Source organism: Taeniopygia guttata, chromosome 3 (assembly GCF_048771995.1).
Source record: "Taeniopygia guttata chromosome 3, bTaeGut7.mat, whole genome shotgun sequence".
Lineage (NCBI taxonomy): Eukaryota > Metazoa > Chordata > Aves > Passeriformes > Estrildidae > Taeniopygia > Taeniopygia guttata.
In genome coordinates this window covers 35,763,560-35,778,489 of record NC_133027.1, presented here as the reverse complement: position 1 = coordinate 35,778,489, position 14,930 = coordinate 35,763,560, and the positions used below count along the sequence as shown (strand labels likewise).

Here is a 14,930-nt window from a genome sequence, read left to right as displayed (position 1 = left end):
CATCATCTCAAGCAGGATGATGCAAAACCCTTCAGTTGAGTTCTGTGCTGAATTCCTTCCACATGGTGGCTGCCAGTGTCTGGTACACATACAGCACTGTGATGTTTGACTCATTCTAATGTTTTTACTTGGACAACTGCCATCCAGTTTTGTTGTTGAACAACCCTGTTACTTGAAAAATAGAATTATATTTGAAATGGTTTATTAGCAGGCCTTTTTTGCTACTAACTCATTTTAATTCTATTGTACGAGACCAGTGGGCTTTCTTCTCTTCTGTTGAAGTTTTGATGCATGTTCTTTTGAGCTTTTTAGATTTCCTGGCATGAATTTGTTTTTAAAATGGTTGTTTTCATTTTAAAATTGACATTCAAGATAAAGCATGTTAAGCTTTTTCCTGTGCTACTTTGACAGTGCAATTGCAGTATTCCCCAAATGATTTTTTTAACTTGCTAATTTTTGTAGCCGTAGAAAAATGTCCTTTACAAGCATCTTGAAGTATTTAATCCTTATTGTGCAGTCTTTTTTTGTAGATAAAATGCTTGCCTATGAGGGTAGTCCAAATGGCACTGTCCATTAGGACTACTTCATAGAATTAAGAGCACAAATGCTGGTTTAAGCTTAGAAATAATGCTGTTCATAGCTTGAAATGTTAGCATGCCACTTAGGAACTGGCAAACAAAAAGAAAAAAAACAGTCAAAGAGCAAGTGGCAAACAAAATAAATTAAAAAAAAAAAACCAAAAAACTAATGAGCAAGTCATTTCAAAACCCCAAACTAGTTGCTTTCTCCAACTTGGCTGGTTGGCCTAGAAGTAATCCTGAAAGATCAAAACAAAAGACAGGTTATGGCCGGCCAGCCATTAGTTAAGATGAACAATCTTGGTCTGTTTAAAGCAAGCTGAGTAAATATAACCTATGCATCACGTTGTGGCTTCAGAAAGATCCAGTTGGAATACTGTTAAGAAACAAGTAAGTTCAATTTTTCAGATGTTGCGTAACTGACTTGGATCAAAGACTAGAAATGGTAGATGGAAATATCTACCAGAGTAACTGGATTGTTATTCATAACGGTGCAAAGCACTATGCAAGTAAACTTACAGTTGCAGATTAATCACATGTAATACAGGCTTTGAGCATGCAAGTTGTTAATATCTGCTCTTAAGTTAAATTTGTTAATTAGTTAATTTTGGGTAGTACATGAGCATGCTGCTCTGAACCCTTATACAATGAGAATAATGTCTTCTTTTACACTCACTGTGCTTATTGTGGGCAACCCAAGAAGCTCCATCTGCAAACCCTGTCTAGAACCTGCTTGTGTGGGGTTGGGGGAGATACAAAGCGTTTAGCGCTGCATGAGTTGTCTTGCTGTTGGAGTAATTACATTCATGTTGTATAAGGGGATCTACCTGTGCAATTTAACTTGGTTCTTTTACTATATTTTTCTTCTCTTTATTCCTTTTTTTTTTTTTTTTAATTTCTGTTCTTAAACTGCACCCAAGATGCCTTTGCAGCTTCTCCTGGGGAAGCCCCTGCAGCAGCTGAAGGGGCAGCAGCACCAGCTACCCCAACCCCTGTAGCAGCAGCTCTTGATGCATGTTCAGGAAATGGTGGGTTTTATGTCATTAGATAGTCTCTTTTTTTGCCGGTTTTTGGTTATGTTTTGGTTTTTTTTGTTTAAACTACATGGCAGTGTGTTTTTCTGAAAATTTCATACTGTTTGGAATTGGTAAAAACAAACTTTATACTGAAGAGCATGCTTAACAAAACTGCTCATTTCCGAGTCCCAGGGACTTTGTGTTTCTTTGGTAGTGCTAATGAACAGTTCTGTCAGTGCTGAGTTTTACGCCTGGATAGTCCTTTGTCATATTCGGTTTTTTGGCCATGTCAAAGAACCTTTGAAAGTTCTCCCCTCTAGTAACTAGACTGCTCAGCCTTTTAGACAGTCTTTATTTTAGAAAAAACTTAAGTAACATGTCTGCATAAGCTAGATGTTAGAGCGACCTCCTCTGTGTGTGTGCGTGTATTTGCAGTATGTGCATTGCCTACAGTTGCTTTGTTCTTGACTTCCTCCCTCACTGATCCTAAGTATGCATACACATATATTTCCCCTCTCCTTTTTACAAGACCCCTTTGCCCCATCCGAAGGTAGTGCAGAGGCTGCTCCTGAGCTGGACCTCTTTGCTATGAAGCCAACAGAGACTGCTGTTCCTGTAGTTACCCCTACAACTAGTGCAGCCACTCCAGTTCCTGCAACAACTCCTTCTCCAGCTGCTGCTGTTGCTGCTGCTGCTACTGCTACTACAGCTACTGCCACTACCACCACTACTGCCACCACTTCTGCTACCGCCACCACCTCCGCTCCTCCTGCTCTAGATATATTTGGTGGTAATTTTGTTTTTAACTCTTTGATTCTGGTGGATTGATCTGTCAGGAGTACCAAACGAACAATTCGTTGTTGCATGCGTGTTGTGTGCTAGGCTTTCAAACCAGAGAGCCTATTAATTTCAAATATGATGTGCAAAATTGGAAACTTCTGTTTTCAGTCCTGCCTTTCAAAAATGAGTTAAAGATGTGTTGTGTTCTTGGCCTTAGATTTATTTGAGTCTGCTCCTGATGCACCTGCAGCACCTAAACCTGATGCTACTCCTAGCATAGATCTCTTTGGTACAGGTAAAGAGAGAATTCTTCCCATACTCTGCTGCTTTGAGGCTGTGCAATGGTATAAACTGATTTGAGTCACACTTACTTTTTGTTCTTTTTTTCATTTCCGGAAGATACATTTTCATCTCCACAACCTGGAGCTTCTCCTGTGCCTGAGAGTTCTCTCACTGGTGATCTTTTATCTGGTGAGTGCTTGTTTTCACAGGACATTCCACAGACTTCATGTGTTTGGATTTTTTTTCCCAAAAGTTAAAAAAAAAATCAACTTACTGCCAATTTGCATCTTTAAACTAAAATATCAAGAAATATTAAATTTTGGGTTTGCTTCTTTGGTCACAAGATGTGCACTTGCTGAAGATGAAAATCATGAAGTGGCTGACACAAGTTCAGTAAGTAAGTGATGTGGTTGCTGAGAGAGCAAATCCTCCTCTAAGCATAATAAAATGAGTAATAAGCAATGTTTTCTTTAAAGTACTGTGGTTTTCAGTTGCTGTGTGAGAAATGTAACACTTTCTGTTTGCAGTTCTGGTTACTATTATCTGAATTTACCAAACCTCTGTTACTAACTGTTGGAGCCCATGTGGCTTTGAAATATTTAGCTATCACTGTTGCCTTGCTGATACTAAATATTATTTATCCTATGCTTACTGCAGTGGATGCATTTGCAGCCCCCTCTCCTCTACCCGCTGCCTCTCCAGCAAAGGTGGATTCTTCAGGTGTGATTGACCTATTTGGTGGTGGGTATTTTTGTTTCCTCACCACTTCAGAGTTGAATCACTTCATTTCAATTACCTTTGCTTTGCTAAAACTGTGGGTTTCCCCTTCTCAGCTTTTCTGTGTGTCCTTAGGGCTGAGTCTGGCACCTTTGGTTCTTAAACTTGCACCATAACGAACTGCAAATAAGCTGTCCGTGTGGTCGTTCTGTTGTCATGACACTTGCCATTCTGTCCCTTCAGTGCATGTGTGGCTCTTCTTCAGATGGGCAGTGAAATTCTGCTCTGTCCTTTTTCTTCTTTGCTAATCTCCATGGTCATGCTGTTTCCTGTCAGTTCCGTTTCTCAAAGCAGCTGAAGTTTTGAGGGTGACTTGTCTCAAACTGGGTATATCTGAATCACAGGATTTGACAAGGTGGAAATTAGGATGGACACAACGAACTCTAGGCATGTTGAAGAACAGAAGTGGTGCTTAGAAGCAGTGAATTTCAAACATTAGTAAGATATTCCTTGAAAAAGATTTCATGCATTCATCTCCAAAGCCTTGTTATCTTGAATGCTGTGATTTGTATCTGAGAAGAGGTCCAAATAAAGGAGATTTCTTTCAAGTACTGGTTTGTTGTACATCCTTTTTTCCACCTGAATTTTGCATCCATGGTACTGCTCTACAATAAGGATGGCCAAGGAGTTTCATTTTCTTCTTCTGATGTATTAAGTGGCTATTCTTTCGTCATCTTTTGATAAGTGATGAATTGATGTATTTAATATTGAATGCCTCACTTTCTCTTGATGCTTTCTGGAATTCCCTTTAGATGCTTTTGGAAGTAGTGCTTCTGAACCCCAGCCCACTACCCAAGCTGCTTCTAGTTCCTCAGCTTCTGCAGACCTACTTGCTGGTAATAAAGAACTTCTAAAAACTTGTTACTTTAGAGCAATACTAAGAAAAGGTGTTTGAAATTGTTTATGTTCTTCGGGTGTAACTCAAAAGATTTCTTAGTACTTTAGATGTTTTAATTACTAAAGTGACTGATAATGGAAGTAATATACTGAAATACGAGCTAACTTCCTAGATTATCTTCTTTCCTTGTTCTTTGTTTTCCTACCTCCCACACAGCCTTATTTTTCTGTACTGTTCGCTGAGTATGAGTGTCTCTGTGAAGTTTCTTTGGCTGTCTGTAGCAGTATTAAAGTTAAGCAATATTTCAGTCTATGCTTCTTGTTCCTTACTGCTAATTAAACTTTGAGTTCATTCAATTTGGTTTCTTTAATTGGGTTGAGCACCTAAGTGTTAGTAGTTTGAATGACTGACTTGGTAGCAGTCTTGCATTTAGCCAAGGAGTGTGGGATGATAAGAGCATGGTTTTCTGAGCACAAGGACAGAGAAGTAATAGAGACCCTCTCCTTATACTGGGTGAGATGAGTTCTCTCATCACTGGCACACCCTCTATCAAAGGCTGGATAACTATTATTTTAGTCTGCACCCTGCAGGCAAGCAGCTTCAGCTTAATTCTTTGTGTACTACTCTCCAAAATTCGCGCTATACCCTGTGTTGTAGTGGCTGTGTTAAACGGTGTGACTCGTCCCCATCCCAGTTTGAAGTTTGCAGAGAGCAAATCCCAACACATGCACTTCTGGTTTGTAGAAGACTTGTCTTAAATTCCCCTATGTTTCTGAAAGGGGAATTTGTGTCATGATTTAAATTAATGCTTCCCCAGACAAAACCACCACAACTGGTAGAATTGGTGGGTAGTTATGACTACATTTTCAAGTACCTTCTCAAAGTGTGGACATTGTCTAGCTGGGCCACAGGAAGGAAGAAGTTGTCTAGATTATAGTAAGGCATATATCCATTCTTAATCAGCAAGCCAGATTCTTAAATTGGGACAAATGTGTAAACACATGCTAAAGCTTTAGGACAGGCTGCTTCAGATTTTAAGGTGGAAGACTAGGTTTTTTTTATATTGCTTCAATAGGTCTTTGTATTAGTTTTTAGATGGCTTAGGGCCATCGATCAAGTTTTAACTAATAGATTCTGGAACATGATTGTATTTTGCAGTTACATGTACTATCAGGAGACTGGGTGCAATGAGGTTGTTGGACAGAAGCTAATTCTCCTTATGCAAACATTACAGTACAAAATATTTTATGTCGTTATCCGTAACTAAGCTTAAATACAAGCAGGAATTGTGCTCCAGATGGCTTTAAACTTCAGCAATGTGCACTCTGAATCTGATGAGTTGCATTAAATCAAAACCTAAATTATAAAAGGGATGTTCTAAGTCTAAATACGTAAGCAGGCCTGAAGCAGTTGAGGTGAATAGATGGTTTTTAAAAATTTATTTTATTTATGTTTTGAATATACATTCCAAAGGGCTCCAAGTAGATTTGATTTTTTTTTTTTGGCAGACAGAGGGAGTCTATAAACATTGCAGCATATTGCTAAGCATTTGTTCACTCTAGATAATGGCAGATGTATAGCCTGCAGTGTAATCCAGTTTTAAATTTAAGAGTGTCTGGAGTTCATATCATGGCTGAAGGCTTGTCCTTCATGGTTTATGAGTGTTTGATTGTACTAAGTGTTTATATGCATCATGTTATGAGTATACTTACTATTCATAATTGTCTTATATTTCTGCTGTCAAATGAGTTCCTGCCCTTTCTTGGCTTGCTTGGGAAATTTTGAATAAATGTTTTCCTACTCTAAGCCTTTCAGCAGACAAAATCAGAACTCTGCTGATAAATAAAGCAGTGTAGCCATTTTCCCTTCTAGATCTTTCTATCCAATTAAACTGTGTGCTTGTATGCCCTAGTATGTATGCAAATAACATGTTCGTATATGAAATCTCACCTGACTGTGTAAAAGCAACCTCAAAATCAGGCAGTTGGAGGTGTCCAGACAACACATCTAACTCAGTTGCTGCTGTTTCTGCAGGCTTTCCAGGGGTCTTGTGCAATCTCTAGACACCTAGGAACTTGGTTCTTTAAAGAATTTTTATGGCTTCTGTGCCTGGTATTCCTCTTAAATTGCGCAAGTCAAAAAGCCATCAGATTAAAACTAGTGATCATACAAATCTTCAGCAGAAGCTGGGGAGTCTTTTCTTCTGTAGCTGGAAAAACAGACACTTTATGGGGCTTTGCAAAAGCTTACAGAACTTTCTAAACAGAATCTTATTAAAGGATATTGGCTCATCCTTTCTGCCAGGCTCCTTGTTCTCCCTCAGGATGTGGAAAAACAGCCTCTTTAGATGGCTCCTCTTTAGGAATTGCTGCGGTGTCTTTGTCATCCCTGGATCTGTTCAGCCTGCTTCTGATCTGGTTCTGTGGAGATTAGTACTTTTGTGTAGATAGTTTAATGCACAGAGCTTTGCCTTGGGCAAGTGGGCAGGTGATAATCTAGTGTTTTAGCAGGTCTCTGCTGCAGACCACCTCCTCAAGAAGAGGCAAGGAGAGGAAGCCTCTTCTAGGCATCTGGAGAAAGCAGCACTATGACAAGCTTTGGCACTAGGGTGACTGGAACCACCATAGTACGTGCTGGAAGGGAGATAGGGAATGCAGCTGGGCATGAGTAGTCTGGAATCTATTAGAGAATCTCTTGATGTGGAGCATACCAGAGTGAGCTCAGCAGAGAGCCACAGAGATGGTGACTTGTGCATATGACATATGCAAAGAGGCTGAACTGGGCTCATTCTGCCTTGAGAAGGCCAAAGATGCTTATAGATGTCTAAACTCACAGGAGTATGCAGAGGAGGTTCTTCTTGGAGGTGCACAAAGATAGTGAAAAAAGGAAATGTGTGTGGGGAACTCAATAAATACTGTAATGGTCTGATAGGAAAACAGGCCTCCCAGAGAGCCAGTAAGAACTCCTCTTGGAGGTGCTAAGGCAAATATCTGGGCAACTTGATTTGATTAGACTGACTTTAAACAGGATGTGTGGCTGGCTGACCTCCAGAGATCCCTTCCAACCTACATGATTCCATGACAAACTCATGTCAAGAACAAACTGTGGAGAGATGAGGGCAGATCTCTGATGCCAGTGTGTTTTTTGATATTCAGGGTTAGCTACTGTGAGCAAGGAGACTTGCTGTGGGTTAGGATTTGGGTTATGAGAGCCTCTTGGTTGCATTATACTGAAGTAGGCCTAATAAACATAGGGAAGCTCACATAGACTGCTGAAATATTCTTTATTTTAAAATGGTCTAGTAAGAATTGTCTTTATTATTCCACCCTCTACAGAATGAGGTTTTGGTAAACACAGTCTAACAAGGCTGACTCTAATGTCCTCATCTCTCTTATGTGTTTTTTAAAGGCTTTGGAGGTTCCTTTATTGCTCCCTCTCCATCACCATCCCCAGTCACTCCAGCTCAAACTGGATTACTGCAACCTAACTTTGATGCAGCTTTTGGGACAACAGCTCCAACAACTGGCAGTTCATTTGATGCATCAGGTGAGCTACAGGGTTTCTTCCTGTGAATTTTTGAATATGTTTTGTGTGGTAGATAGGTTTATGACACCATATTTAGGCTCTGTGTACAAGCAATATCAGTGACCTCATTTTTCTTTCTTACTGGAAGAACCTCAGGGTGGTGATAAGGCTGGTGTGTGCCCAAGAGCTCTCTCTACCCATTTTTTATTCTACCATGTCAGTAAAAAACAAACTAGTGTATACATCATCCTTGCATGCGCTTGATAGCATGAATAAGGAATTACACAAACTGGGAAAACTCTACTCTGTAAATCAAGTATACAGGCAAATCATGCCCTCTTCTGCTTCTGCTTCTGATGGTGCTCTGGAGCCTGCATGGCACCTGAGGGTACACACAACAGAAACTGCCCTAGAGTTCTTTGCCTGACTATAAGCTTAAACTTTTATCACTGCTATCATTTTGTTTGCATCTCTTCCATTCTATATTTTTCATGCTGGGTCCTTGCTACAAACTTAAAATTGGTGAGTTCTACAACCGTACAAGAAAAAAAGATGGAAATGGTACTGCTGCTTGGTTATTTGGTTGCTTGCCAGTGCACATGCTACCCCTCCCTGTTGATTTAACATTAGCATGTACCTCAAATACAGATCAGAAGATAGAACTCAGGCATTAGATGTACCAAGCAGTTTGACTTCAAGGTATCTAAAAAATGTACTTCTGAGTTAGATGACTGGACTAAGGAGAATGGTTCTGGTTCCTTCTGATCTCATAAGATGTTAATAGGTTTTCCTGATTCCCTGCTGCTTGCAAGCGAATAGTAACATCTTGAGACTGCCAATCCTGTTGCTGTGAGATGTCAAGGTATAAGACTGCCCTTGCCACAGTAATTCTGACTGGTGTTTGCAGCAAGATGTTCATTTTAAAAACCTTTAAATGAATATCTCCTGACAAATGTGTGTGTATCTGACATCTCTGTAAGGATGGTTGTAAGAAAAATAGTGTCATGTGGAAGTGGTGCTGTATCTATGTAGATTCAACGCTCCAATTAAATCCCTTTTAGGCATGTCTTCTCATATTAGTTTTCATTGGTATAGTTTTTTGAGGATCACTGTACATTCAGTGTCTAGTAAAATGACATGCATGCCCTTGTTGGCATTACTTTTAATGTCAAATGGTGTTTTGGTAAGAGTTGTGGTGTGGCTGTCTGTGCTATAATCGTTGAGCAAGAGCAGAGTAGCAGGCAGTGCATTTTTGATCACAGCTGCTGGTCTAACTCACTTTCCTTTCACTTCCAGTGTTTGATGGCTTAGGTGATCTTCTTATGCCAACTATGGTTCCTTCTGGTCAACCTGTAGCACCTGCAGCCACAGCAACAGTCCCTGCTGCTGCGGCGAGCAAAGGCCTCGGAAGTGATCTTGATTCATCTCTTGCAAACTTAGTAGGCAGTAAGTGACAAATTCTGGTTTTAAGTAGTGTGGCATGCATGTTGCTTTTCCATGGAGCAACTACCTGTCTATTTTAGCTCACTTCACTGTCCTCCTGTTCTGCTGTGGAAACTGGGGAAGCTATCAGCAGGAATAAGGCTTGGTTCAGATAGCTGATTCACTTAGTCTGGGTTTGTCCTTCTTGGAGCCCAGGATCTGAGTCAAATAATGGCATTTGTTTGGTAGGTGTGATTTGTAATGTCTGATCATCCCAGCTACGTTTCAGAGGAACATCAGACACTTAATGGATGTGCCCCTCTGTAATAGGTGGAAAGGTGAAAATTGTCCAAAGTGTCTGATGGCAGTTTAAGCAGCAAAGCTGGTAGACACAAATAGCTGACTTCATGTTTAATGAGAGAAAGAGTAGCAGTGGGATGATGAGTGCACTCAGAGCAGGCCTTCTTTCAGGGCAGAGAACGTGCCAAGCATTCTTAAAATGCTAAACTTAAATATGTACTTTCCCCTAGTACAAAAAAGGGCTAGAGCCTTTGTAAATAGAGATCAGTAGCTGCAACCCCCTCCAAAAAACCTAACAGAAGCCCACCTAGGCTAAGGTGTAACCCTGCTGAAGTTGTATAAAATGAATACTCCCTTAGTGTTACAACAAAGATGTAACTGATCTTATGATGCAGACATGGCTGTTAGATGTGGGGGGAAATACTGTGCCTAGAAGTCAACAAGACTCTTAATCCCTTGAAATGTCTTCTGCAAGTCATCTGCTATATCCAAGTTTGGAGGAGAAAATCAAACAGCAATTTCTGAATTATAGGACTTATAATGATCCTGTGAGAAGAGCACTTTTTAAAATTTAACTTAAGACTTCTTCCAAAGGGTAATTAAAGAAACTATTTGGAGTTTCCATGTATGACAGAGCAGATAAAACAGTGCAAAATTTATAGGCAATGTCCACATTTATGTGTATGTACAATACAGCTTTTTATTTCTGCATGTGTAATGAGGAACATAAACTAGTGTTGCCATTCATGGTAAATAGTTGGGTGCTCTTAAATAGCTTAGAATTTTGTGGCCTACATATAGTTACTTTGGTTTGCTTTTGAAGCAAAAATTACTTTCTGAAGTGCAAGACTTCTTCAGGGTTTCTCAGATGTTTGTCCTGAAGAATAGGTAGATGTGTCCAGTCCTCTGATGCTGTCTAAATGAAGACAGCCAAAACTTATTTTCTTTTGATAGGCCCTGATGCAATGAAATGTAACCTGTTGCTTTGACATGCTTTGATTTTCTAAATGTGCGGTTTCTTTTTTATTTCCTTTTTTTTTTTACAATTTTCAGATCTTGGAATTTCTGGTACTACTTCTAAAAAGTAAGTTCAACTTTGCTTAAAGGTAAAAGGAAGTTTTCTACTCTGCTGTAAAGTACTACATCTGTTTCAGTGTTTATTAAGTAACAATGAATTGCTTATATGCCCTAACCTCCCTATCCAGGAAAATTCTGAAGTATTCTATTCTGTACAAGTTCACTCAATAATTAAGGTTCAATGTTCCTGATATAACTTATAAAATTAATGTCTTTAATCTGAGTGTTAGAAATATTTTTTTCCTGTAAATTACTGTCTTCATGTTGGATAGCTGATTTCCAAATAGTTTATAATGAACGAATAGTCCAGATAGTATATATTTGTATAGCTCCCCTCAGTAATCTATGCTACTATGTAATAGTTTCTTTACATTTTTACAGATGCTGGATGTACTTATTGTGTAGGCATTGAAATACTTCCAAAATAGAAAAGAGGTTCATCCCATGCAGCGATAAGCTTCTTTTTGCAAAAAGAAATACTTATAACATTACGTTTATTTTTTATTTTCCTAATCTAACTTCTTGCTTATGCCCTGAGCCTTCCTCTTTATGCAAGACTTCAAAATGTTTTATGCCTCTGTGGAGATGATAGGAGGGATATGTACAAACACATCATGAGGTTTAGCCTCAAAATGTGGCTTCCTTCAATCTACTTTGTTCTAATGGCATATTTTATTCTGGATAGAGCAATAGAGCATTTTTCAACAGCCCTTTTATTCTATGAATTATTTGTTTCTCTTGTATCTATCAACTTTTTGCAGAACTGAATGCTTTTCTTCTTCAGCTGTCTGAGCAAGACTTCCAGCACTGAAATGGCCTTTCAAAGACATCTAGCAGGCAGCTGTCCTGCCTGGCCCCAGTAGAATAGGCAGTAGCAGCCCCTCTTCCTACTTGCAAGGGTATATATATGTCACCTTCAGTCAATACTAAGTAAAACTTCTCTTTAATTCTCACCACGAAGGCCATAACCATGTAACTGACTTCAGTTTAGAGTGTTCTGCTAACAACCCTTGAAACTGAGTGTCACTAAAAGTATATCTTTCTGTTAATAACTGCATACACCATAAACTAATGTAGCTGCACGTCTAATGCTAATGTATGCTGCAACTGGTTTTCATTTTCACTGTGGAAGTATGCAAATAATAGCCTGCCTCTCTCCCTCTCTGTTAGGGGAGACCTTCAGTGGAATGCTGGAGAGAAAAAATTAACAGGAGGAGCAAACTGGCAGCCAAAAGTAGCACCTGCAACATGGTCAACTGGTGGTGTCCCAGGTGGTCCTTTGGTAGGTGGTTAATCCATAGATAGCACTGGTATTGGACTTGCAATATTTGATGAGATTGTGCGAGCATACTTGTAGGGACTGCTCCACTCTACTGAGGCTAAAGACATTGCTTCTGTGTGAATTATAATGAGTGTTTCAAGTCACATTTTTTAAGAACAGATTTACAGCTAAATAAACCATTGAGTAGCAAATGAAAAATACACTAGAGTGTGTATCAAGGTATTGCTCTACCTGTACATTTTATACCTGTGGGCATTTCCAAGATCTGTCCAGGATCAGGCCCAGGTCAAGTGCCCAAAATAAAACACTATTGATCCAAAGCTGATGTACTATAAGGAGAGAAAATATATATTCCTCACATTTTAGTGGATGAAGTAGATCAAAAGACTACACAGTATTTGTACTGATCAAGTACCTGATGTTAGATCAGGAGTGGGTAGCTTATTTAGCAGGGTAAAGCAGTTGGAAAAGGTAAGATTACCCTGTAAAAAGTATCGGAAGGCACTAATTTTGAGAGGAGAGGGTTGAATTGAGCTAAAAATCTAAACTTGGAACAAGAGCATCTTGATCATGAGTGAGATACAAAAGTATTCTGAAGAGGATTAATACATCATCAAATGTCTCACAAAGCTTAAAACAGCTTCCATTTGGATGAGGTTGGTTTGGCAAAGGAAAGAAAACTCTGAAGGGGAACTATGACTGGTTCAGTTCCATGCTGACATGACTCTGAGCATGTTCCATAACATTATGGAAGACACAAGAATTCTCTGTACTTCACTTAATGTGCTAGTTGTAACGTCAACTTTTTTTCTTAATAGAAAGGCTGGGCAATACTGTACAGTGTAAGTGAATTTTTTTTTGACCTTTTACTGCACTTACTAAACATGAAGATACTAACAGCACCTCACCTGCACTACAGTTACTACTGCTGGCTTTAAAACTAGCTAGAAGCTTCTAACATGGCTCCTCTTGGACTGTCTGTCCAACAGACAATTCTCAGCCAGTGGGTTGAATATGGCAGTAGTGATTAACCATTTCTGTGCTGTAAGCTTGAAAATTCTCTCTTTACTGCTTTACTTGGATATGAACTACCTGATGATTTGTACTGCCTGTAATTTTGAGCTTCTGCAGCATCATTCTGATCTTGTAGTGATTTTACCATCTGATAAGTAACTTGTCTTTCTGGGAAGCTGAGTAGTTTCGATAGCATTTCATGAAACATGTGTTATATATATTTCTTCAAAATCATGCACTTAGGTACTTTTTGAAACCAAAGAAACCCAGGTCTGCAGGCAAAATAAATATGAATGAAAAAATGAAGCTTTTATTCACGACACTGTTGAACCACTTAAGTTTTGGTCACTTCTTCCCTTCCTTGTGACCTTTCAATTCCAGGATTAAAATCAGCAGAATTAATCAAACCCCATTCCCTCGAGTGACCTTGTGCTTAAAGGCAAGAGTAGATTCAGTTTGTTAGGCCATTTTCTTGGCATCTGCCTGACTGGATGTTGTGCTACAATGGGTTTCTGTAAAAGCAGTCAGATCACTGTATCTGATGTTATTAACCTGTGTGATTTAGTTTCTCGCTTTACATACCTGAGTGTCCAGATCTTGGTTTTAGTTTCGAGGCTCTGCTAGCACAGTACAGTTTCTAACTGAAATGCTCCCCAGAAAACTTTCAGACTGGAATAGAATTCCTCACCAGAAAATGTAGTGATTTGGATAAATGAACCTGGGACAGGTTATCTTGACTTGTCTCCAGCTTCTTAAGAAACTGGCATGTTTTAGTCTGGAAGCAAGGATCAACCAAGGGCACTAAAATGCAGCATTCACAGAAGTGAACTGTACAGTTCAGCATATCTCCAGAGAAACAGTTCTCCTGTGAACTGTAAGTGTGCTAGCTGCTTTCCAAGTGTTGTGGGATGTTACTGGTAAGGATGTGAAGGCACAGGCACGACATGCAGTTAATGTAACAGCTTGAGAAATTGTGCCAGTATGCTTAGGCCATACAAGAACAGTAATGAAATCCTGCTGCCACTTTTACATCCCTTCCTTGAATACTTTCTGCCTCTCTTCAAAGTTTTAATAATTTGGATTGTATATATCTGTGAAAAGGAAAGGTTTAGATGCCTTTAAGGCTATAAGGAGACACTGCATGGGAAGTTACACAGAAGGGAGCCAATGATGTGTAGGCTGTGCTAGATAAGTGAGGTGGGATGGCCTTTTTAAAGGTGCTCTTGTGCTGTATAGCTAATCAGAGTACTAAACTAATAGTTCTCTCTTTCTGAATTGTAAGGGAAGATAACCTTTTTATTGTGTTTTATTATTTGAATGAAAATCATAACAAGTCAAGAATTTGAAGGAAAATCATAGCAAGATTAACTAAACTGTTCGTAATAAAGTATGTAATGGTTCTGATTGTGGTTTAAGTGTTTGAACTTATCCTTTAACTTCAGTGAATATTGGTGCATAATTATTTTTTTCTTCACTGTAAACTAATTACAGCAGCTATTTCCTTTAGCTTTACAATCTTAAGTTTTTACTAAAATGCAGTGCTACAGTAAGTGCCATAGTGTGTTAGCTGTTACAAAATTGGGATGCTTTCTTACACTGTGTAGAAGGAGAAGGAAACAGTGTTTTCTTGGGCCTATTTTGAGTTGTAGTCAGTAAATGGACTCTGTTCATGAACAGAATGAAGTCTGTCACCATTGCTTTCTTGTGGAGAAACAGGCTGAGCATAAAGACTCATTCAGCTCTCTCATTCTTTGAAGCATTGTGGTTTTGAGGCTGCATAACAGTCCTACTTTCCAGGACAGCTTTAAGAATGCTGGAGACTCTGTGTGGTTTCCAGATGGTTGCTGTTAGGCTTTTGCTTTTTCTTGCCTTTTTTTTTTTTTTTTAGGCAGGAGCTGTGCCTCCAGCAAGTGCTGTTCCTGCAGCAGGAGGTACTCCACCTGTCCCACAGCCAGGAGCAGCATTTGGGATGGTGAGTCTCTTTTGCTAGAGCGCTCTCCTTCCCTCAGCCAGACCCTGCTGACTCGGTGTTGGTTTGC

At 39.4% G+C, this 14,930-nt stretch overlaps 1 protein-coding gene across 14 annotated transcripts in view; it reads left to right on the top strand.

Annotated features, from left to right (window-relative positions):
• Window positions 1-14,930, top strand: part of SNAP91 (synaptosome associated protein 91) — a 63,416-nt gene that overhangs the window by 44,179 nt on the left and 4,307 nt on the right. For 3 of the 14 annotated variants that reach the window (XM_072926616.1, XM_072926608.1, XM_072926611.1), the window contains exons 16-27: window positions 1,499-1,606; window positions 2,124-2,384; window positions 2,592-2,669; window positions 2,774-2,845; window positions 3,314-3,397; window positions 4,186-4,269; window positions 7,680-7,817; window positions 9,093-9,242; window positions 10,572-10,602; window positions 11,766-11,877; window positions 12,696-12,719; window positions 14,780-14,863. In XM_072926616.1, the coding sequence (XP_072782717.1) occupies window positions 1,499-1,606; window positions 2,124-2,384; window positions 2,592-2,669; window positions 2,774-2,845; window positions 3,314-3,397; window positions 4,186-4,269; window positions 7,680-7,817; window positions 9,093-9,242; window positions 10,572-10,602; window positions 11,766-11,877; window positions 12,696-12,719; window positions 14,780-14,863 (1,226 nt within the window). The remainder of the gene's footprint in view (window positions 1-1,498; window positions 1,607-2,123; window positions 2,385-2,591; window positions 2,670-2,773; window positions 2,846-3,313; window positions 3,398-4,185; window positions 4,270-7,679; window positions 7,818-9,092; window positions 9,243-10,571; window positions 10,603-11,765; window positions 11,878-12,695; window positions 12,720-14,779; window positions 14,864-14,930) is intronic. The other 11 variants (XM_041715078.2, XM_072926613.1, XM_072926610.1 and 8 more) reach the window with 10 other exon arrangements.